Here is a 24,656-nt window from a genome sequence, read left to right as displayed (position 1 = left end):
CAGTAAAATGTTTCATCAGCTATCCTGCGCCCTCACCCCTATTGTATAGTGGAACCACGTCACTCTGAAATGGTCCGAGTAGCACCATTTTGTTACTCAGATGGATCCACCTGCGGTTCCAGCTTAAATTTCTCCGTGGTCTAATGTCGTTTTCCACTTTAATTGGGATTCCACGAATTGGGATATAGCAGGTCTGCTGCGTAGAATATCAAACAGTAATGATACAACGTCTAGCAGGACTTAGGCGGCGTTCGAAAAATAGTGCAATAGAACTCGACTAGAGTAGCTTGATGGGCTTGTTGGTACATGACTCAGAGAACAAGGAGCAGTCGAAAAAAGGACGAAGACACACTAACAGCACGCTAACACGCTAACAAGGGAAGAGTTCGGTTTCCTGGAATGCAGACTGAAAGGTGGAAGTGAGTAGTTAGATCCAGTTGTTCCTCGTGTTTTTATGGCCCCACGTGTGTCCCGTGTTTTGCCTCTTTCCCCTCCCTACCATTGGGTATAAATGTGCTTGTGCTGTACAGTAAAAACTTGTTGATGGTGGAGCCTCTGTTTGTATGTCTTCTTGTGTCTTCGTCCTTGTTTCGACTGCTCCTTGTTCTCCGAGACAATATAACTCGAATCTTACTTGTCCACTTTCGAAGAAACGTGTCACTCTCTATAACAAGATTGCCAAGGGATGTTTCTACGTTTCTGAGGAAATCAAGCAATCATTATACTTTAAGAGACCCGGGTGAGTGACAACCCACTTTGTACATCACATTTAAGACGACATAATATAACTCTAACGTCAAATCATGTATTTCCTTTTTTGTGTGTCTCTGTTGGTGTTCGTAGAACGTAATATTTGATATTATGATATGTACTCCCATTATCAACATAGTTTTCCTATATAAAATGCATGACACGGTAAACTCACGTACACTTCCAACAGAGGCAGGAAAAATGAGTCCCACTTTCGTCCAGGGTCTGCTGGCCTTCCTCACATGTTTGTGGTTCAGTAAGTAAAATTTTTTTTAGTCCTTAGTGGCTCCCACACATCTTTCACCTCGTTAAGCAGTTGCACGTAAAGAGCAAGTATGCAAGGCAAGTAACCATGTTCTGCGTAAAAGCTGTCGCAGATTAGACTACACAAAGAATATCATCCTGGTCTATAGCGACTGACGACCATGGTCAATGTCAGAGGTAGGGTGTAATGCATTAGAAAGTATGCAGTAGGTCCAGGTAATGAGTAATGCTAGAGCATAACATTTTACAGTGGCATAATTATAGTAATACAACTGTAATGACATTATCATTAACAAGTCTACTACGAGCATTGTGTTTTCGCTAGAACGTGTGTTATTTTTCGATGGGCTTCCAAGTCAAACCGGGACTTTCTGTCTCCTGACTGCACAAATGGCTCCTGGTCCCAATGGTCATTTTCACACGCGACAGGCTTCCGCCTTCACCACGTACTGGTCAAAAGTTTGTGCAAAGCCGTGTTTAAAACACATCACTATATGACCACTCAAATTCACTGGTTTTCGATGTCTGTACAAGTTGTCTTAGCGAACGAACGATAGCCACATTTTAGCAACCGTTACGCGTAGCAGGGGTGGACAGTCACGACGGAGCCGCATGTTCGTTAGTTTATTATTAGGCTAGTCCAAGTTCGGTGTTTGCATTTTCATGTTCATAATCCGCTAACGTGTATTTACAGTTGTTTATTTTGCAACGGGGATTTCCATCACTTTATTTCGAGGTGCACCCAACAGAAAGAATGCGGGTGAGGCTGCCAACAGCAGGACGTGCTCGCCTTTACGTAAAGTTGCGTCCTAGTAAAACAAGTACAGACAGCAGTCCAAATATTGTAACAGCGAGCCCACACTTTCCCTTCAAGCACTTTGGCACTAAACGGCAACTAAGGATTTCAATTTTAACAATGTGAGATGTCATTCTCTCCAGCAACGGTTCCTGTAGACGGTAATGTGCTGTGCGTCCTTGTCGACGCCATTGGAGGATGCGAGGACTACAAACATATCAGAGTAAGTACAACTGCTTCACTTACAACGAACACAATGGACAATGAGGAACACGAGAGACACGCTGTGGTTACAACCAGGTTTGTTACAGTAACTAAGTATAAGAATAGTGGAATTCCGTTCAGATTTTAATCACGGGTGGTGCTACCCGTACCATGTCTCGGGGTTGATAAGGACAGGCTGTTTATCTGTAAGGGCCGCTCCTTTGCTCACGTAGTTATCTCTTTCTTGTGTCATTTTTGTTTCGATACGCGGCGTGTGTGCAAGTCTTTTGAAAAATCAGATTACTTTTGTATTTCTATATACGGGCTCACGTCCACATACGTCGACGTGATACGCTAATTGGGAGTTTTGATATCATTATTGTTAACTTTTCCCTTGTGTTTGCGGACCTGCATTAACAATTACCTCATACCATCGTCAATCATGCAGTTGTAGTTGTTCCTATTAAGACAGCGTCCTGTCACTCCAACGTACATGTCTTGCCATTTGCCACAAGATAAAGGGACTCAGTGCAGAGCTTCCGGCACACATTCTGCGCACTTATTTGTGTGTTTTGTTCTGTGTGTGTCTGTTCTGAGTAGCTAGCTTAGTCTACCTGCTTACTGTACAGCTTAACACATGCGTTCCGTCATAAGACTGATTAGTAGTAGTAAATACCTGGTAATAAAATAGCGTGACAATGTTGGGAGCTGGGCTGGGAGCTGTTTTTCGTGTTTTGTTCCGTTCTTGCACGTCTATTGGGCCGCCCTTTTGAAATGCGTTCGGGCCTTTAAGGGGATCAATAAACGAAATCTAATAAAATATCCCCCTCATGCGCGGACAGGCTACAACTCCCGTTACGTAGGGGTCCTTTAAAGCTTTGAAACTGCGTTTGCATCGCGGACACAAGGCACCGTTGGTCTCCTTCGAGTGTTTCTCGCTGCGTACGCTGCCAGGAATGTGGCACTAGCGGTTCAGAGAAAAACTAGAGAACAATGCACATACACCACGCATTTGCTATATTTTAAATTGCTGATTTAATTGAATTTAATTTCAATACAAATTTAATCGGTAATATTTATTTATTTATTACTACGAATATCCGTATTTCCATCGCATTGTTCCGTGGGTGCGTCTGGTAATAGTAATTGGGTGCTCTTCATCACGACACAACTATGTGGATGTATCTGACAGCGGAATTTATAATTAATTATTTAAAATTTTCATGCATGCGCTTCGGGCAGGATGTCATGATTTTCGCCTTCGGGGAATCGCGTTGCTAACAACAACAACAAATAGGTTAATAATAATGAATGCGCGTTGCTAAACAAGAGACAGAGTCAGCGTTTTTACGTGATACTCCTGAAAAATAGCAATTAGTTTTATAATTTTATGTTACTTTCGTGACGCATACAAAGAGATTATATTTTGTGAGAATGCAATCTGAGACGCGTAAATTGCAATGGCATGAATTACGTGGGGAACCCAAGACGTGAGGTGGAGATCAGCGATCCCCTTTAGTACAATACATTAATGTGCGAGACTTGTTCTACATGGTTCCTCTATTACAGCACAATGGATCATTGGCTACCTGCAGACATATGTGCACTCCAAAGAAGGAAACTTCATGCTATCGTAATGAGTGGGAGCAAGAGCCATGTCTTGTACGTATGTGCTGGGGTGCTATTACTTGTTTTACAGGGCGCGTGATCCACGATATGTCCACGGCATTCCTCATGTAGGAAGGTGGAACACTGCTAAAAGCTATAGGTGGCGATACCTTTCTGTCGGTTGTAAATGCGGTGCCAAATTAAGATGGGGAATTAGGCAAGTAGAATCCCTTTGAACGGACCCATGTACACTTCTTTACAGTCCCATTCGCTGGGGAAATCGGTTTATAGTATGAAATGCTGTCTTGGATTGTTTCCTGAAGTGCACAACTCGTAAACAATCCTTACGAACGTTGTTGTAGCAAACAAAGTTCACAAAAAAGAGGAAACATAGCCCGAAACATAAACTTGTAACTGCGTTTTCTGAATGACCCTGTCCATAGGCCGAGAACTTTGCAAATGTTGAATGGCTTCTATCCAGCATTTCAAGTTGACATTTAAAGGCCCGTCGCTCGCGTACGTACTGGCTACAGTCTTCTATAATGTGTCGGATTGTTGCCGAGAAACCCCAAGTTGTACGCAGCGCCGTGTTGCTGTGGCCCAGCCTATACCGGAGTGCAGGGGTGAATGCAACACTAAGTCTTAAACGACGCACAAGAGACGTAAAGAGGCGAGGGAGACCGCCTGGCATTTCAAATAAGAGTTGGGTCAACAGCATACAGAAGCGACCACCGGGTGATGTCATGGCACCATTCATGACGAAACAAGCCTGAGCATGGACAGCACGAAAAACACGAACATACGTGTATATGTTCGTGTTTTTCATGTTAACCATGCTCAGGCTTGTTTCGTCATGCGTTTCGTCCACCAGCTAGCCTCTCTCTCTTTCTTTTTTTTTTTTTTTACTTTGCATTAAACATATTCCCCCTAGCCTGCGTTAACGTAATTCTACCAGTCACGAACGCAAAGCCTTTAGCTGCATGATTTATATCTGTGGCGCAAGTATTCTTGCGCTGCAGAACGAAGATGGTTTCCATTTTACTGTGTTATCCTTAATAACATATTCACGTTTTTTTTTTATTTAAATAGACATTTGGTGCATTGCTTCCGTACCAAGAACAAAGAATAATTCTTGGTACTGAAAAAGGTACGGTTAAAATGACTGTACATGTTCATCACATATTGCATCTTAGGTTTTAGGTAGTCGCCAAACAACATCTTGCCTAACATCTAAATTTCACTAAGTTTCTTGTGTTGAATAAATTATCATTAATAAACAATGGATAACACTGTATACAATGAGGATTTTTACCGCATATTTCGAAGAGTTTCTGTGCACAGTTGCATGCATATTTTGGGAGTTTATAGCGCATATTTATCCGCACTCTACATATCAGTATGGTGTTCGAGACCCAGGTCATCGCCAGATCGTAATATTCAGTACCACTGTGGTGTAGTGAACACTCGCGTTCTCTTCCAACTTCTCGGGAATGGAGTGGGGTTCATAACTCGAAATCATACCATCATGTCAGACGAACAAACTGCTTATGTTACAGTGCCTGCCGTGCGGCCTGTGCGTTTAGCCTTACATATCCCCCAAAGTGCAATGTAATTGTGTGATTGTATTGATGAATATACGACGTTATCATCATTCTATCATCGCTATTTTCTTTTAGATTTTTGACCAAGCTACTTTCGGCAAGTGCTACGATGGGGTATGCTACGATGAGTCAGTGTATGATAGGTTGGCCAAGCTAAAACGTAAGTGTATACTTCACCAGCTCCCGTGGCTCATTGGTTAGCGTGCTGGCCATGTCACGTCGAGACTGGGAGGTACCCGGGTTCGAATCCCGGTGCCGGCTGTGCTGTCTGGGGTTTTTCCTGGGTTTTCCTCAGACGCTTTCAGACATATGTCGGCACAGTTCCCTTAGAAGTCGGCCCAGGACGCACATTCCCCCAGGGCGTCAGTCGTGACGTTGCCCACATGCGTGAGGCCGACAACGGCAAGCCCTATCACCACCCACCACCACCATTCACTGGCAGATGCTGTAATATCAACAGAATCAATCCACTGTGCGAAGACGGACCACGTGTTTTTTGCCCTCACTACCACAGCGGAAGTAGTGAAAAAGAAAGGTGCTTGTCACCAAAAGATTTTGCAGACATACGCTCAAGGCTGCGCGGACGACGCGGAAGAGGAAAAGTAGTACCTGTTGTGAGAAATCGGGTAGATCACAAATGGAACTCGTCAGCGAAGGAAAAAAAAAGAAAGAAAGAAAAAGATAACAGCCAGAAAATTATGCCATTAATGGCGCACTAGAGTACAGAAATCTCCCCTTACGGGAATCAAAGATGACGTTAAAAGATAATATGGCGTAGACGCAGGCAAGCTGATCGCTCTACAAGCTGGACAAACTCCGTTTTGAGGAAGCCAGAGTGATGGGCGACAGAGAAAAACGAACACGGCACGGCGGCTTACCCTGTGGTGACTTGTGGTTGAATCGGAACGCGATTTCGAAAAAGATACGAGACAACCTAGCCTATAATCATTCGCAAAAACGACACACACATTACATTGATCAGACAAAGCCTTCAAAGTATGAGAAAATTAGGCACAGTGCTGGACAAAGGTTTACGGAACACGGTCCGGCGTATTCCTTCTTGAGTGACATGCTAGCAGCGAATGGGACCGTACGGACTTAAAGGCAAGTGCCTAGGTAAACCAGTCACCTGTCTGCAAGCCCGTGCGGTACCAGTCGCTGTTAGCGTGTCAATCTGAGGAAGGAATGCGCCGGAACGTGTTCCGTAGACTTTTGTCCAGCACTGCACAACTTTCCCTTTGCAGTGAATTCTTTCTCTGCAATAAAACGAGATCCAGACTGTGCATTTCCCTTCCGCTTCCCTAAAGATCAATAGTCACCTGTGCCGGGTTAAGTAACTGGGGAACTTCCCAAGCAGCACAATGTACTGAAAGTCGAGTGCAATAGGGGTGGACGGTATGTGTCTTATCAACGTTCTTTAGTTTCAGGAGTCTGTTCAAGGCCTTTCACCTACCCGTCCACCCCTCTTGCACTCGACTTTCAGTACATTTTGCTGCTTGGGTTTCGATACATGGGAATATTCCAGATGATATTATAAAGAGGTGCGTCACAAAAAGCATCGTGCAAATGATAGCCAGGGACGTGCCCTCAAAGCGGTTTCTCTCCTCCGATTATACTTATCCGTGAATGTCGTCCTGCTCTCTCGACCCCTGTTGTTCATATTCTGTTTAAAAAACACCACCAGCAGTCGGAGCGTCATCCTTATACTAACATCAATTTATTATGCAGCGCCTAAGACTGGGATGCCATGCGGACAAGGGCACGACTATTTATATGTAAGTATTGAGACGTAAAATGCTGGTTATTTCCCGTTGGGGCCAAGCTCAAGCGCACAACACGAAAGAGAACTGCGGGCGTGAGCACATAAATTTAAGACATTTTGCGGCTATAAATCGTTTCTGTTGCTAGCTAAACAGAAAAAAAAAAATGAAAAAGAGAGGGAAGGCACGTGGAAGGGCTTACGTGTAAAACGTCAGATCAGTACATCACTTTGGGAACGATTTACTTCGAATGCTACGGGGCTGATACAACTATATCACGCTAACCCCATGTCCTGTGTTCCACTGTATTCAGTCTTTGTTCTTTGAGCAGCATTTGCCACGCAGAGATAGTAAAGACCAAAACTAAAGCAGCCGCAAACGGGAAAGTGGCGGAAATAATGTACTAAATAGTTCGGCGTTCTCTTCTGCGCGCAATCCCATGCTCGTATATCACGCATCTCTTTCCGCACATCACCGTATAGCGTGACATGTTACAAGTAACCGTAATTCACTTGCATGCAGAATTCCAGGGGACCATTCGGCTGCCATTTTTACTGCTACGCACGTCCCCACAACATCGCAAGACGTCCCGACGGCAATGTCTGTCTGGTAAGGAAAATATGAGCAAACATTTTCAAACATTTGCACGTTCGTCAAATCCATTCTCAGTGTTTTCTATGACGTAAAAGTGCACAAGAAGATCATTCGCATTAACAATTTGGGACGCAAACCCAGCCCACAGAGTGATAGTAGAAAAAGTGACAGTTCCAGAAATTGAAATTGCGAGAGAGAAAGCATGATTCTTGCGAAAGTCGGACACGATAAGCCACGTCAGCGTTGCCCGTTTCTGCGGTGCCGGTGTTTGTTGGGATTCCAACCTCCTTTCGTCGGACTCACAACCACTGCGCTGAAAAATTTGTCGCGTGCTAGCTCGCTGTAGAGCATGCTGTTCGGCTATTTTTTTCTGATGGGATAGCCCCTGAACATCACTGTCAATTACCATTAATTTGGCTAAAGTAGACACGCTCTTCACACTGATGGGGTAAAAAACTGACCTTTACTTTACAAATTTCGGACTTCAGTTCGCAAAAATTTACATAATTAAACTTACGTTACACGACATTCATATCAGGAGGTGGCAAAAACCTAGTAAGAACAAATGCCGTTGAATGCATGATTCTAGGCCGTGTAGTATTTTTATTATAATTTAGCGATATGCTTTCTGGGACACCCTGTCGATGCCAATATGAGCCGTTCAAGCCACGCACTGGTTTCACCAGCGCTGGGACCTTCGCGCGTGCCTAGCACCCGCCACATTGAGATAAGGGAAGAAACATTTCGTGGTATGTCGTTTCGTACTACCATAAACTGCAAAAAAATATATATCAATAAATAAAAAGGAAATCGTAAGTAATCGTGGTGTGTGTGTGATGGCCGAGCAGGGACGTTGGATCGTTTCGCGTATAGAACCGCCCAGCTAGCTTTGGTCTAGTGTCTTCTCTCCTCAGAGGGATGACAGACCTGACGACGTTTGAAAATCACGACAAAAGCTCTCATCCTAGACGTGGGATCTCGCGCGGAAATTAACGGGCATTCTAGAGTGTTAGGCAGCAACGCGTACGTTGCAGGTGTGGAAGTTGGGTGCGAAATATTGCTGGTTCGCCCCCAACTCGACTGCTAGTCAACCTACGACGTGTGGTGTTCGGCATGGCTGAGATAAGTGGTCAAGTTTTCTAATAATGCCTTCCGAAGGAAACAGAGCTAATTGAAAGGGCACAAGCCAGCCGCGACGCGCTGCATATTGAGGCAGCGTTTCAGTGAAACCGACGACTAAACTAAAAAACTACGAGGTCTAAACTGAAACAAAGAAGGACAATACTAATTTTGTGACTACCAGCTCGGCTGTCGTTGACTGAAGTTGGTCGGGGGTGGAAAATTAGGGGAATATTTTGCGTGGTCGCGCAATGAAATCCTCAGCTGACGGTAGCGTGCTGCGCAGTCTAGTTCTCCCGTTTGTCCCTGTGTTTATCCTCGTGGTTTTGCAATATATCCCTACCAGCCAGTGGACCTCTGTACGAAGTTACGTAACAAGCATTTCCATAAACTGTTCTGTTTCAGAATCCGAGGACGACGCTCAAGGGTGGATGTAAAAGCGGCTACTGCGTAGCTGGTTACCAGAAAATTTGAGCAGAGACAAGCGTCAGAATGACATTTGTATGTAAAGAACTGTCTTCCCCAATGCCATTAAACGCAACATTCATCCTAGAAGTTGTCTTTTCCTGTAGCATGGTTGCTCCTTCCCAGCGGTGAGACAACCCGTGTCATAGTCATATGGTTCATCGTGGTTTAAGACACAACAATTAATAGACTTAAACTTAAAACGGATAGTGGGAGAAGTCGTCATCTATAGTTATAATAGTAATTGGGAGTACAGATTTACATGTAAGGTGGCATATTCGTGCATTGCCTGATCGTGCTTCTCACGAAGCTCGTCGTTGGGGGATGATACTGACTAAAATCTGGAGCTCCGTGGCTAATTAAGATTCGGACTCGGCGGGTTCGGCGGGTCAAACCTATTACGGTCAGTGGCTGAGCGATTGAACTCAAACACAGAGCTAGATCCAAAACACTTACTCTCGCTCACACGTAGGTTGCGAAAAGTGAAGATTAACACACAGCTACCGCTTACGGTACTCCGAGAAAAAAATGTTGTCGCCGCAACTCCTTTAGGGGAGTAAATGACTTGTCCCTTAGAGCACTCCCATTTGGGCTAAAACTTGCACCCTCCAGGAGGGAGTTCCACTTTACTCCATTTCTCAGGAGTAACCATGACACCAGTTACGGGTATCACGCTCACACCGTGAAACAGATTTATGCCAGTGCACCTGCAGCTGCTTTAGAATCAACCGTGAAATTGCTGACTTTGAAGATCTGTGTATCCGCTTATAAGTAACTCGTCGTAGGACATACTCGACGGGGATGGGAAAAGTCGTGCGTGAAAGAGGAAGGGAAGTGTCATGATGGTGTACAAGAGGTAGGGGATGTGATACCTCCATCTAAGATAGTTCGGTAGTCCTTACGGAACTACTCGTTAGAAAAAGAACATCCGAGCTTCCCTCAGTAACCGCCATTGGGCGAAAGAAAAATTCTTTCCCGGAACAGCACCGCAAGCGGTACTGCCCCGACGACCTTGTTATCGGCCGCGCCGTTCAAAGACACGGTTCACCCAGGGGCGGACCGCGCTATCAAGGGCCCCCTCTCCGGTATATGAGGGACCAGCTCCCATTTGCCCCCCTCCACCGGGGTGGGTCTAGGGGTGGGGAACTGCGAAGATTCTTCGAAGGGGCCTGAGACGTCTTCTTATCGTCGGGATGTCTTCTGGGGTGTTCCTCGCCGTCACACCGTGGCACGCAACACTTGCACACGTCACACAAATAAACTAACTAGCTGTGCAGTAGCCTGAACTAGACAATTCAGAGCGATCGTCGAGGCACACCGCTACTTAAAACAAACTATTGCCGCCGCCACTCTTCTCAAACTTCCCCGGCGGGAAAACCGCGGCTACCCCCATCGCCGTTGACATCCTTCCGTCTTCCACGCCAACAACGGGGCGAGTCCCTTGTTGCGGACGTCGGGTCAGGACCCTCTGAGTGGTAGCTTGGCCATCCGAGCAGGAATGAGGCGAACGAGGTGACGTTGTTTATTACAGCGTGGTGAGGACAAAAAACATACAGAAAGGAACGAGCTTATATACCTGTCTGATAATCGTCGGAAAAGGTCCATTGGACCTTAGGTCTAAGGTTGGACTTAGACCTAAGAACATAACCCTTCCGGTGCAGTGTTCTATTGACGAAGTTGTCGAATCAGGTATGAAGCAAAAATTCTACGACCACCTTCACTTTGCCTCCGCATGCGCACCAGCTACGTACCGATATCTCGGTATTGATGGCAAAGCTATTTTCTTTCAGACCAGCAGCACCAGACGTATAGGCATTGGAAACGAACCAAAGCTCGGTTTTATGGACGCCATAAGAACACTCAGGGACGCATGGATTGTTTCCAAGGGCTGGTTAACGTGATGTGTAGTTGATGATGATGTTCGTTAATCTGAAAGGCTGTGCCCGCAAAGGCGCCCTGCATACATATGTGTAGTCCTGTTCACGAGACACAAAATCTGAAGTGGACGAGGAGAAGAACGAGAAGATGACAGCTGCCGCCACCACGTGCACATTTTTAGTGCGACGATCCTGCCCCGTGCTATGCGCCACTGCGGAGAAAGACGAAGAAGAAGAAGAAGATCCGGCTCGAGGAGCAACAACAACAACAACGATCTCGAATACGAGCTACACGACGTATCCGTTGAAATTCTCCAGAGGAAGGAAAAAAGGAAGGCGTTTCCTGCAAGTGCATGATTGGTCGCAAGGTCTGCTTCGAGGTTTATACTAGGCATGGCTTCTGCAAGAACGAACACCTACTCACGGAGCTTCAGTTATCAACAGTATAGAAAGTCGACGTGCCGACATACGTGGGTGATCAAAGATTTCAGTCTTGTGGCGAAAGATAGCTACGTAATGAGCGGGAAATTCTCTCCAGAAGCTGACAGCGCAAGGGCGTGGCGTATGAAACTATGGATGGACGACTACACCTGCGACTGCAAGTTGTACTTAATATTTCTTGGTACTGGCGTAGTTAGGGCTAAATGCGACTTCTGGATAGTGGACGGAAACGGCTTGAAAACAAACCAGAAGGTGATGGAAGTTCAGAACGTTACGACAGAAATGCCGTGGTACTGCACCCTGACCAGTAGAGACCAACTCCTGAACACGTCGAATGGACTTTTATCTCACGACGTTCTTACTGTGAGTTGCGAATTGACGACCCTGGATCCCTGTGGCTCATCCGAGACCTGCACCGTCCAGAACCCCCCTCGAGGGTCTACTTTACTGGATGACATTGGTCGACTCATGGAAGATTGCGACCTCGCCGACATAACGCTGACTGCAGAAGACAAGGCCTTCCATGCTCACAAGAATATCCTGGCCATGAGGTCCCCCGTATTCCTGGCCATGTTCAAAAACAATATGAGAGAGACTCGAGTTGACCAAGTAGATATGGAAGACCTGTCTGCCGACGCGTTGGAAGGACTGATAACTTTCATCTACACAGACAATGTACCAAATATTGATACTCTGGCGGTGGACCTCATACAAGCTGGTGAAAAGTACGACCTAAAGCGTCTCAAGTCGATGTGCGAGCACAGCCTCGCGTCCAATATAAGCGTGGATACCGCCGTGGAGGTTCTTCGTTTGGCCATGAGGCTAAACGCTGACGTGCTCAAAGCATTTGCCATCTCCTACATCAGTGCTCACACTGTCGACGTTGCAAAAACTGAAGGTTGGACGGCAATGGTTGAGGAAGAGCCTCGACTCTTGGAATTGTTTATTCCTGTGAGGAGCAGGGCAGATTGAGTTATATTCCAGATCACGGCGAGGAGTGGTTGAAGAACGGATGACACGTGCTTCTTGCCGAATCTGGGGACGCTTCGCTGGTGCTCGATCCTTAGGGCCTACGCAATGCCATTACGTATTTGGAATAATAAATTGCATCGTACTTGTGTGATAAACAACAAATCTTCATAGATGATTTTTTTTTCGATTTTCCAGCTTTTTTTAACGCGCACCGATACTTTACTGATAGCCGGAAGATCAGTGGGCGAACTAAAGTGCCCGTTACTTGGCAACCCTTTTGTATATAGCTTACTCTTACCACCTTTTATCAGCATTTTTCCTTACACCATCTCTTGATGTGTGTGTGTGTGTGTTATTTTTCTATTTATGCTGTCTTGTTGTGTACCCTGTTTTATTATTGTTATTAATATTTGACATTGTTCGCTGCAGTGCCTGGACGGGAGTGTGGTCCACCGTGGCGAGCGAAACGAGCTGCTTGCGAAGCAACTAATGACAAACAATTGTCATTCAAAATGCGTGCTGGAAATTAGGTAACTCTAAACCTTTCCGCTGTTCTCAGTCGCGTCTACATCTGTTCGCAGTATTCACCGTAAATCCCAAAATCCCGGGATTTTTCTCGGAAAAACCCACGCGATTTCAGGATGTGAGAAACAGCCGGGGTTTTGGGATTCGGAATATCTTGGATCCCAACACTACTAAAGCCCAAGTACAGAAAGGAAGCAGTCCGGATGACAGCACACCGACTAGCAATAGTCCGATCTCAAAAGGACTGAAAAATGACCGCAATGTAGGTACTTCGGTAAAGGATCTGTCGCCACGATAGAAACTATCCTGTTTGGGGTACTCAAAAACCTCAAACGTAGTACCAAGAAGTATCCGCACAGTAGCCAGAGAGCTGCCAAGTCACCGTCGCCCAAATTTCGGCGCCTAGACTGTGAGAAAGTAATCAAATCTGGCAACCATGCTCCGTACAGTGAGTCACTGGTGAACAGAGTTCAAAAAAGAGATTAAAGCATGCTTCAAAAACGGTGCAACGCTCTTTTCTTTCTTAATCGCGGAGTTCCTCAATAGGACCTCGACAGTGTAGCCAAAAACGGCACCTACAAGAGCCAACACCGATGATAAGGCAAAGGCCGAAACTGAAAGTAGCCAAAGTTACCCACTAGTAGATGGGCTTTGGTCAACACGTGACCGACAGGGGCAAGGGTGTAACCGTAGCACGCCTGAGCGTGGCCGACTACGGCAAGTCCCAACACCGCCACCATAGGGACAGACGCTTGAACGTTACCTACGTTAGAAATAGGCAGCAATAGGATAGGCCGTTAACTTGGTGCCTCTTACTATACGGTAGGAGCAGGCAAACACCGATCTTAAAAATTTTAGAATAACAGTATCGTCAATAAAACTTTTGGATAACTTCATGGAATGACATCTTCCTCTTCCCCATCTTCATCTATACCTGCCTACATGTTCAACTTGAACTACAACGGATCCCTGCGAAAGGCCTCAGCGCTGAATCACGAAGGTTTCTAAATAAAATAGCTTGGACGTATTGGGTATTGATTTTCAAAGAAAACTTCATAACAGCAATTGGTACTAATATTTCCTCTAAATAAGTCGTCTATAGAATCGAAGAGGCTGAGGAGACCGATTTTATGCACGAGCGAAGCGCTCGCTCGCCCTTCCACTCGCGGGGCTTCACTTCGCCAGTTCGCCCCTCGATTCGGACCTGTCCGGTTGCAGCCGCTGTTCCATTGCACCCGCTTCAGAACTGCGGTGTAGTGGCAACAAGAGGTGACCAAGCAATCCATCTCTGGGCACATCCTCTGTCCGACGATGGGGTCTCCAGCAAGGTCGTCGTCATCCATTCAGATGGTTTTCCAGGAGACCATGACAGTTATGCCTCAGCCTCCTCCTCCACCCCCTCCTGCGGCAACGATTGAGGTGATAAGCTCTTTATTAACGTCGTATTTCTCAGGAACTAGCTGCTGCAGTGACAAGGGAGGTACCGAAGTGCGATGTGCCTCGATTATGTTCCCCTTGCGTATAGGGTTCACTTACTGACGTCACCCCTCTGATGTACTACGTTCGGCTACCCGGTCAAGGAATGTAGCAATGTACGGGAGGTAGATGTTATTTCCATCACGGTGTGTCTGAGATTTTCGGCGCACTTCAAAAGAACGCCAGGTCGAAATTCCCTGCCCTACCCTTCGGCACGTGCAACACGTAAAATCACGGCGCCATTATGCGTTCGGAAAAGCGGGTCTAACATAGGTCTGGCCTGGTGAACTTTCTGTTCCGTTTACTTCATATGCTATATGTACACGTCTATTAACGTCGAAAGCAACAAATGTCGCATAAATGTCACGCGGTACATGAACTTAGGAACGCAAAATGTGTGGTTAATCCGTTGAGGCTGAGAAGAACAAAGGAAGAGAATGAGATTGTGAGAATACGGTCTGTGTCACGAAACAGACTGGAGGCAGGTCATGTGACATCCGTAAGTTTTCTGTTTGGCTTTAGTTGCCTGTATAAGCTATTCAACTGGTATTTTGTGTGCAGTGTGTCAGAGCGTATTCCACAGTAGTAGGCGAAGCAGGCAAAGCTTGTAAGAAGTCATTTGCTTTATTCATTCCTCACTTGCCCCACACTATATTTACTTCACTGTCCTCCGTGGTCGGAAAGGTCAGTATACTGTCGCAATTTATAGCCTCGAATCTGCTAGCGCGATTTCTCTACTCAATTGTGAAGCCCAACTTCGTTGGCACAGTTGCAGCAGTTTCTACACTCTTAAGGGGGGCAACCAAATTTCCCCATCACTCCGTAAAAATGCTTCCTGAAAATGCTTACTTCCTGTGGAGCAATTTTTTTTCCTACAAAATAAATTGCCTCCGGACTTCAACTGCTAGCACCTTCCTCTCGCTTCGGCGCACTGTACTATTCCCTAATGTTCCACATGTCGCATTACGTAGCTGATCAATCATTGGTGTTCCCTTCCGTGACGTAATCATGTGCAGCACTGCAACTTCGCACAGCACTCACCGCGTCGCATCGTTCTTTGAACTTCTTTGAACTGAAAACCGTTCAGGAGTGTCCCAGGGGCGAGAAAAAAATCGTACCGCACTAAGGTTGGAGTTAATCGCTTTCTCCATACAGATCTTGACAGCTGACCCTATGGCGGGCGCCACGGTTGTGACCATGGGCTCTCCAGGCATGAATGTCCGAGCGACGATGTCGAACGAGGGAGTGAACATGCAAGTAACTAACGATTGTGCGCCCGGTTGCGGAGTTCAGGTGCCAGCAGCGCAACCTCGACGAAGCACGTCCACCACCCGTTTCGAGAGGCGAGTCATCATCGTGGACGGCACCGAAACGGTCGAAGAATACGAGAACGGACGACTGGTCAGAAAGACAGTTAATGGAAAGCCCCAACCTGTTTAGTAGGACTTGGTCGATTGCGTGACATCGACTTGCCAGTAAAATTTCTTGCACTGTGGTGTCTTCTTTCATGTGTGGTTACTCGTCGGTGTGCTGATACACGGAAGAATTGGAACAGGAGGCACTGAGTGATAAGTTGCGATGATCAACTGGTGTATGAAATGGAGTCTAGCTCCTTAACCGGTGGTGTAACTCGTGGTCAGTATTGGCACTGTGTTGTACATAGCGGTGTTACCGTATACGCTGTAGTATGTCTATATATAGGCTTATATTTCAAGATATAGAGGTCGCATGTTTGATGCCTCTATTTAGATTCAGGGTATGACCCAAATCCACTCGTCGAAAACTCATGGCTGTCACCCCTGTCAGACTAATTTAGTGTCACTTTCAGCGAGTGACACTTGCACTTAGTGTCATTCCTATGCTGCCACACGGCATCTCTACCCCTGTCAGACGTACTAATTTAGTGTCACTAGTTTAGTGTTCTTTCGGAGTCACACGGCATCTTTTAGTGACACTAAATGCGAAGTACACTTACGATGAAGTGAGTTCGCCAAATTCACTTTACTCTGCCTGCGACAATCAAGTACGTAGCCTCCACGGCAGGGATTGCGTAACAAAAAGCTTATTTTTGGAAAAGGAAAGAAACAACCCAATCGGAATTTATTTTTGGACAAATTTGTTAAGACAGCGCTGGTTTGTATAAGAAAGACTTAAGGTTTTTTGGCGTGATTTACCGGTACTCTCGTTCACAGACTGCCCAGTAGAGTTCGTAATCCACTTCGCGGCAGCCATATTTGTTGACATTGCACGGTGGTTAAGTGTTACCGGCGAAATCGCGAAATACTCGCAGTGAAGCACTGAATAATGGAAGACAAAAAAGACAGGGCGTCGTGGTCTGAGATAGAAACCTATGCTATCAGAACATGAGAGGACCAAGCGAAACGCTAAAGTGTATGCTGACATCGCGGGCCAGTTGCACGCGCAAGACATAGAAGACCACCAAAGAGGTGAAGAAGAAGATTGAACATTTGTGAAATAAATACACTTGTGTTGGTTCTCAATAATTATATTTATGACATTCAATCGACTTCAACTGCGAAGAAAATATTTATGAAATGTCTCTGGACGTAAGAAAAATGATTTTACCTACAAAGTATGGCGCACTCCCCGATGTTAGGTAGGAGTTCAAGCTCGCCCATCGTCATCACCATGACTCCTTAGTGACACTTACTTATGCCGTGTAGCAGGAGCGTAGTGAAAGTGACATTACAGGACGGAGTGCACTTCAAATAAGTGACACTAAATTAGTACGTCTGACAGGGGTATTAGTGACACTCGGCAGAAAGTGCACTAACGACTTAGTGAGTTCCCCAAACTCACTTCACTTGTCTTCGGCGGACAAAGTGTGTAACCTCGAAGGCAGGCTTTGTGGCCCTGATAAAAATATTGAGAAAATGCGAGGGGTCCCGACACCACAATATTTTTAAATGAGTATTTTCATCAGCGTGTTTATTTCATGTAAGTACAGTGTGAGATGGTGCCAAAAAACATGTTATTACTCTCGTTAACAGTCTGCGACAACTTCGCCGTCTCAGCAATCCAGCGGCGGCCACTTTTGTTGTGGCACATGTTTGAGGCCAATTTGTTTAATGTCGGAAGAAAATTAACAGGAAGCGTTTCTAAATCAAAGAAAACATTCTGAGGAAGGTTCTATGGCGCACGCCTGGAAATTTTGCCTCCGTTTATTCTTATTTATCGTAATTGCCATCACTACATAAGTGACACTTACTTCAGCCGTGTAGCAAGCACGTAGTGAAAGTGCATTCGCTGGTTGGAGTGCACTACACGAAAATGACACTAAATCATCCCGTGTGACACCACAAGGAGCCTCTGCTTGCCGCTCCAAATCCTCGCCAGCATGATATAAGGGTCAGCACACAGTGCAGGCACGTGTAATATCACTCACACAAGCGCTAACGCAGGTGACCAGTGATGGCATGTTTCCCGACATGGATCGATTATCCACACTTGTAGCACAGTCCAAAAGACGCGGACGGAGACAAGGGCACTCAACAACTGCGTACTCCCAAATGAACAGCTCTAATGAGTATTTACCAAGTATCCCGCCTTTATCGTTTAGTGCATCGATCAACAGATAGATCAACTGATGTTCGACTGATTCTTTTCGAGCACCGTTCATCGTTGCAAATTCGTGCACAGGTCGAACAGGGTATTGCGCCGTGCAGGGCCGTGCAGGCCTCCATGCCCCAAAACACGTATGCTAGTTGGCAGAACTGCGTCACTTCACTTGCGTCCCCGTCTCTTTGGCTCCGTGACTCCGGTTTTGAGATGGTGTCACAAATTTTGAGTCGAGTTACGAGCACCGCAAGAGCGCTTGGCTGTTTAGTGGCACAAGTCAGGACTCCTTTGACTCTTCACACGTTCAAAGACCTGACAGACGGTAATGGGTATGTGATATACGACCGCTTCACTCACTGCGTTCAGGAATTTTACTTTGGTTTTCTCTCCTTCCACTATTAGCTCAGAAATGAACACTGCTGTAAACGGCGTGGCTGAAGAAGAGGTGAAGAGATCTTTGAGGATTACTAGCGCTGAAATTACATCCATGCGCTCGTGCAAATCGGCCTGCACACGTCCGTTCAAGGTACATTGAATGGTCTTCAGCCCTTGAATGATTCGCTCCACATGAATATACGTACCCTGACAATCTCCGTATGTCTCGAACCAACTCGCGTGACTGCGTGGTTAGTGTGTTGGCCAATGACACGTCGAGATTGGGAGGTACCCGGATTCGAATTCCGGTGCTGGCTGTGGTTTTTCCTGCGTTTTCTTCAGACGCCGTCAGACATACGTCGGTACAGTTACCTTAGAAGTCGTCCCACGAGGCGCATTCCCTCAAAGCATTAGTCGTGACATTGAACACCTCTGCGTGACCGACAATGGCGAGCTCTTTCAGTCGTACCACGACCACCGTACCTCTCGGTCATTTCAGCTTCCTGTGAAGTATTATCCCTGCGAAAAGTGATGCACCACGAATACAGTTTATGCACCTACCGTTTCGGTTCCAATTCCAGTGAAACCTTTGCCTGCGAGGATCACGTCATCCTTTTCAAAGAGTTCAAAGGAGGCCACGGTACAGAGCGTCCGCAAAACAAATGGGCAGCACCAAACAGGTGCACTAAAGTTGTCACGTGGTCGTGCCACAATTGATCAAATGTTGCGTCCTCGGACGTTATTCGCCGCAGGGGCAGCATAAAGCGACGCTTTTGTGTTCCGGATGGTTCAACTAGAGTCACTAAATAGGGGTACAGAGTATCGCATTCCTTTTCCGCGACAGAGCCGACGTTCGATGTCATTCATTGGTCCCGACCGTGTCACGTGGTTACTCCTTCCAAGAACGCGCCGTTCATGTTGAGTCCTCTCCATCCAAAACCGGTTTACGCGGTTGCGAGCTGGCTCGACTGCGCGCAGTTCTCCGGCGGAGAAGGTGGGGCTGGCGTCCCGTTGCTAGGCGACGCAGCCGCGCAGGACCCAAGATGGCGGTCTCGCTCGCCGGCGTGGCTCAGTGTCGCTACTCTGCTCCGTATTTAGTGACTCTAGGTTCAACGACAAAACGCAAACCTCCAGGACGCATTGCATACGGCACACAAACTAGGACACAGGTCTCATGTCGTTTTGATGGCGAGCTACCTCTCTTACAATGGCGGGGAAAATTGTTGGATTGTTGGTCCTCCGTTTTATTCGCCGTAAACAACGAGACAGACCCGTAAGCCTCAAGCGTCCAGAAACGAACGAATTCAAACAATTCAGGGAAAAGAGACGCTGACGCCGAAACTGGCTCTTCCGATCTCCGGCCAGATATGCTAACCGCTACACAGAGCCTAAAGTCATTAAGTACACTCTTAAAAAAAGGGGGGGTGTTTTAGCTCCTTTACTTGCCACATATACAACACACTTTTGGAGAGTACAATTACTCTCAAAAGGGTGTCTCTCACTCCCTCAAGGGAGTAGCATAACACCTCCTCCCTACCCGGGAGTAATATTACTCTCCAGTAGGGAGAAAGATGTTATGCTACTCCCTTGAGGGAGTGAGAAGACACCCTTTTGAGCGTAATTGTCCTCTTTAATAGGGTGTTATATATGTGGCAAAAAACAGAGTTAAAGTACACCCTTTTTTTAAGAGCGTAGGGGTACAGGGTATCGCATTCCTTTTCCGCACCGAAGCCGCTATTCGGTGTCCGCGATTGGGCTCGACTGTGTCACGTGGTTTCTCCTCCCAAGAACGCGCCGTCCAAGTTGGCCTCAATGCAAAACCGGCTTCCCGGGTTGCGCACTGGCTCGACTATGCGTTGCAACACTGCACGTACGCCGTGATACTGTCCCAAACAGCGATTTCCCCAGAAATTCACTGCTGGGGGGGGTGCCGAGCTTTCAAGGGGGGGGGGCGTTATGCTTGGTGAAGGTTCCACTTACGGAATTTTTCTTAGACACGGAAGGAACCGTGGCACAATTGTGACATATCTGCACAGCTTTCCCGTTTTATTTGTACATGTTATTACGTTAGAACACAGTACATTAGAATACAGATTCATTATGAACAACACTTCCACATTCAGGTGCATAATCACACGACGCACAAACAAAAAAAGGCTAGCACCTTGTCTCACGAAGCTCAATGAATACCTAGCACCCAACGGTGAAAACCTTAGACGAAAAAATGCAGAATACCTCGCTTGATTGATTTGGGTGCAAATGGTTCTTGATGATCCACATTGAGTTTGCGTGCCCGCACGCATTTGTGCTCGTATATGCGCGCAATATATGCATTGAACAGTCACTTTCAAACGATTTTGGAGAAATGCATGTTACGATCATCTGCATGACTGTGGTCCTACAGCCCAAGTTTGAGAGTACAGGATGTAATTCGCTGCGCCGGACTCACTACCAGAACGTGTTGGTGGGCCAGCTGGTGGTCGCTGGTGGGGTCACCTGAGAAATTTCAGGGGGATGTTGCAAAAAATGCAGGGAGGGTGTACACCCCCCCTCCTGAGGAGGGGGGGTGTAGGGAAATCCCTGGTCTCAAACGTACCAAAGCAATGAGAGCGACTCGGTGGTATGGAGTCAAAATGCACGGAGTCACCATAGAGGGCGCTCTCAGGCAAACCACCAGAGCGCCCTCAAGCTAACGTGCGGTGCCTATAGCGCGCAGTTAATATTTGTAACATATTTGTAAAAATTGGAAATCGTAAAAATGGCAAAGCAAATTGTACAATATTTGTGAAACTTTTTGTAGCAGGGAGGTATATACTGCTTCCCTTGGCATCGATTGTTCCCTGCGCCGTGCAGGCAACTTTGGTAAAATCTGAAAAAAAATGCTTGTAGAACTGCGCAAAGATTAATGTACTCCCAGTATAGTGCAATTTCTTGCAACGCGTTAAGTACAAGTCCGTAAACATATTGTCGAGATATTGACGACGCCGTGCGTCGAAATGACGTACTGCAGAATTACCATAGACGAGGATGTGTACGACGCAAAATGGGCACAGCAGGCATTTGTGTGTTCTTGTTACCTGCCTTTCGTCCTCTGTGTTCTTGTTCGTCGGCTCTTTTTGTTTTCGTTTCGTTCTTTCGCTATGTTACAAGGTGAGTGCATCTCAGCCGCGTAGCTTATTCGCATTTTAACTTCAATGCCTTGTTCCTGTATTTTGATCACATCTTCTCATTGACCTAGTATGACTTTACTCAGATATATGTCTCTAACGTCCTGACATACATAGATCACGATGCGTTTCTTTGTTCTGCATTTTGCCCTTACTCCAGTCTTCTCTATATGACATTACATGAAATTCAGTCAGTGACAACAGCATATATGTTCCACTTTGCAGGCATGTTCTTCTTGACGATTCTTGTCCGTTGGCTGAGCCTTGCAGCCACGGCGCTTTTCGTCTGGCTGGCAATCACCGCGGACGACCTCGTCCTCACAGCGGTGTACACTCTCTGTGCCATCGCCTCCCTACTGATCTTCGTTCTTGGAGGCGATGAAATAACATGCGCATGTTTGAAAGAAGAGACTGAAGACAACATACCTCAACTCACGGTCGACCACTCTGCATCGGCACACGCGCCATCAGGGTGGTCAGACGAAGGCACTGTGACTTTAACTATTGAGTGATGTGGTGCTGTGCTGTGGTTTGTAAATAGCTTTTTTTTTTGTACATAGCGTTTGTTAACATATAACTCAAAAGCAACAAAACAAAAACAAAAAACACAAAATGGAAAATCACACAAAAAGAAGAAAAAACAAAAGCAAAAAAAAAGTTTTAACTTGTGAATAGCGTTTTTTTTGGGGGGGGGATTTGGAGGGCGTGACTCAGGTGCATGACGACCTCATCCAACTGAGTCACAAGCGAACCGGCCTCCACGTGGCGCCCTCTGGAAACGGCAAACTTGCCGGCTAACAGGTTCGCACGCGACAATTTCTTCTGGTCTGGATTACTATAGTCAATTACTATAGTCTTTTCAATGTCATTGCCCCGGGCCTTTTTGACTTCATAACTCCCACATAGTTCGCACATTGTTTTCTAGTTTATTGATTGGACCTTTCTGTTGTTTTATTATTTTGATCATGCATTATATATTTTTCAATTTCAAAATTCGTTAACGACTATTTACAACTTCAGCCCTAACTCCTGACAACTCAATTTCCATCGTTTCAACCGCCTTAGCCACCGAAAGCACGTACGTCTGCTCCAACCCTGCGTCCCTTGGCTGCTAGCAGGTCTGTCTTCCATCCCAACCTGCTTAGAGGTCGTTACGTTGTCAGTTGCCATGTGTTCGAAAAACAACGGGCACGATTACCCGATGATCTCCTGTGACATACACTATATACACGAACATAAAGAACGAAACGGGGAAGAAAAGGCAACGCGATCGAGTTCCCTGAGGAGTTAAGTACCCGATTGGAGCAGAGCGCATATCAAATGATAGCTAGTGGTCACAGCTCTCCCTGGCTGACAAGGACTGCAAGCGGTTTTCGGGACAGAACATTGAACAGCACGTCAAGGGCTTCAAAGGAAGGTAGCCCCTGAAGCCCTGGAAGCCCCGATTCTCAATGACAACCAACGAATGCACTGCGGAGCGTCGTCTACCACAGATGACGAAAAGCCTGATGGCGAACGCTCGGAGGCCCTGTACCGATATGACAGCGCCATTAGATGATATCTAACCTCAGGTTTGGCGGAAGAAGTCGCAGATGAAACGAACAAAAATGCAAGTGAAGGACATGTGTATTACATGCCACATCATGCTGTAATCACGAAAGGACGTAAGGGTGACAACGAAAATAAAGTCCTCGACGCTTCTTCCCATGAAGATTCCGCCGATAACTTCGAGCCCTGTCCTAACCTGAATCCGGACATCTTAGCTCTTGTTACTGAACTTCAGATTGTATTCCGTCGCCTTAATCGCCGAGGGTTCAGAAAGCGTTTCTCCACATAGCCATTCGCCCGGAAGAGACAGAGACGCGCTGCCATATCTTGAGATGTCGCCAAAGGAAGGTAAGCCGCTGCCTGAGGTGGAAACATGGCGAATGACAACGATTACATTTGGAACAGCTCCAAGTACCTTTCTCTTCGCTGCAACCGTATCCCATCACCTCCAGGCAGACCCGTAGGAGGCAAGTTTGAGCCCAGGCCAGGGAAAACCTAAAGCCCCCTCCCAGTCTCCCACTGCCTTCAGAAGCCCTATAAACAAATCAACGAAACGCTTGTTTGCGCTACAGAGATCGTGAATTCAAGTTTTCTTCGTTCCTGCTTTATGTTGTCCATCCAGCCTGCTAGGGCCCGCGGTTCGGTGCCCTCTCAGGCGAGGACGCCCGGTGCGATAGCCCCTCTCGCACCCCTGTCGCTACGGCTCTGCCTCCGGGTGAATGCTATGAACTATCCTGGGACCGTTCGACTTCTTCTGAACTCGAAGTCGGCGTCGTTGCCCTGGGAAGCACAAGCCCTGATGAGGCAGAGCATGAGTACCTACAGGTTCAGCATGTCTTCAACAAGGCTTTTATGAAGCTGCCAAAAATGGGGATCAAGTTGTCCCGCAATTCGCACCAGATTTCCGTCTGAGAAGGATGCAGTGGTGATCGTGGCCGTTACTTAAGATTTTCAGTACACCATGGAACCAAGAAACCGATATCATGCTTCTCCCTACCACTTCGGCATGAAGGATCCCACGACGAGACGACAGGTCTCACGTCTTGTGGCGCAAATTTACGATTCCCTGGAATCCATCCTGCCCTTCACGATAACGAGGAGACGGCCACTACAGTCGATATGGAAAAGAGGACTCGAATGGGACGCGCCGTTACCCGCAAATATCAAAGAAGAAATAAAAATTCTTTCCCGGAACAGCTCCGCAAGCGGTACTGCCCCGACGACCTTGTTATAGACCGCGCCGTTCAAAGACACGGACCATCCAGGGGCGGGCCGCGTTATCTGGGGGCCCTTCTCCAAATATGAAGGACCGGCTACCATTCACCTCCCTCCACCGGAGGAGGAGGGAGGAGGAGTGTCGTTGGGAGGAACCCGAGAGGTCTGCCTGCCTGATTAGGCGGCATGTCTCTCGGGAAGGGAAAGGTGGTGGAGAGGAGGAGAGGAAAGGGTGAAGTGGAAGACCGAGCGGAATCCGCTCGGGGGGAGTATAGCTGCGTCCATGGGCCGACTTCAGGGGAACTGTGCCGGCATACGCC

At 46.8% G+C, this 24,656-nt stretch overlaps 2 protein-coding genes and 1 long non-coding RNA gene across 3 annotated transcripts; all 3 read left to right on the top strand.

Annotated features, from left to right (window-relative positions):
• Positions 1–1,175: 1,175 nt before the first annotated feature.
• Positions 1,176–9,245, top strand: LOC135375110 (uncharacterized). Its single transcript, XM_064607821.1, has 7 exons — positions 1,176–1,191; positions 1,954–2,033; positions 3,584–3,676; positions 5,299–5,383; positions 6,952–6,998; positions 7,506–7,592; positions 9,102–9,245. The coding sequence occupies exons 1-7, from the start codon at positions 1,176–1,178 to the stop codon at positions 9,168–9,170; spliced, it is 477 nt and encodes a 158-aa protein (XP_064463891.1). The 3' UTR covers positions 9,171–9,245.
• Positions 9,246–11,431: 2,186 nt separating this feature from the next.
• Positions 11,432–12,451, top strand: LOC135375109 (speckle-type POZ protein-like). The gene has a single exon (XM_064607820.1). The coding sequence runs from the start codon at positions 11,432–11,434 to the stop codon at positions 12,449–12,451; it is 1,020 nt and encodes a 339-aa protein (XP_064463890.1).
• A 1,539-nt stretch (positions 12,452–13,990) lies between these two features.
• Positions 13,991–15,948, top strand: LOC135375156 (uncharacterized). The gene is made up of 2 exons (XR_010417172.1): positions 13,991–14,395; positions 15,608–15,948. It is a non-coding gene; the product is annotated as an uncharacterized LOC135375156 (long non-coding RNA).
• The last annotated feature ends 8,708 nt before the right edge of the window (positions 15,949–24,656 follow it).

This window comes from Ornithodoros turicata, unplaced genomic scaffold (assembly GCF_037126465.1).
Source record: "Ornithodoros turicata isolate Travis unplaced genomic scaffold, ASM3712646v1 ctg00000829.1, whole genome shotgun sequence".
Lineage (NCBI taxonomy): Eukaryota > Metazoa > Arthropoda > Arachnida > Ixodida > Argasidae > Ornithodoros > Ornithodoros turicata.
This window is presented reverse-complemented; position numbering and strand designations above follow the sequence as displayed.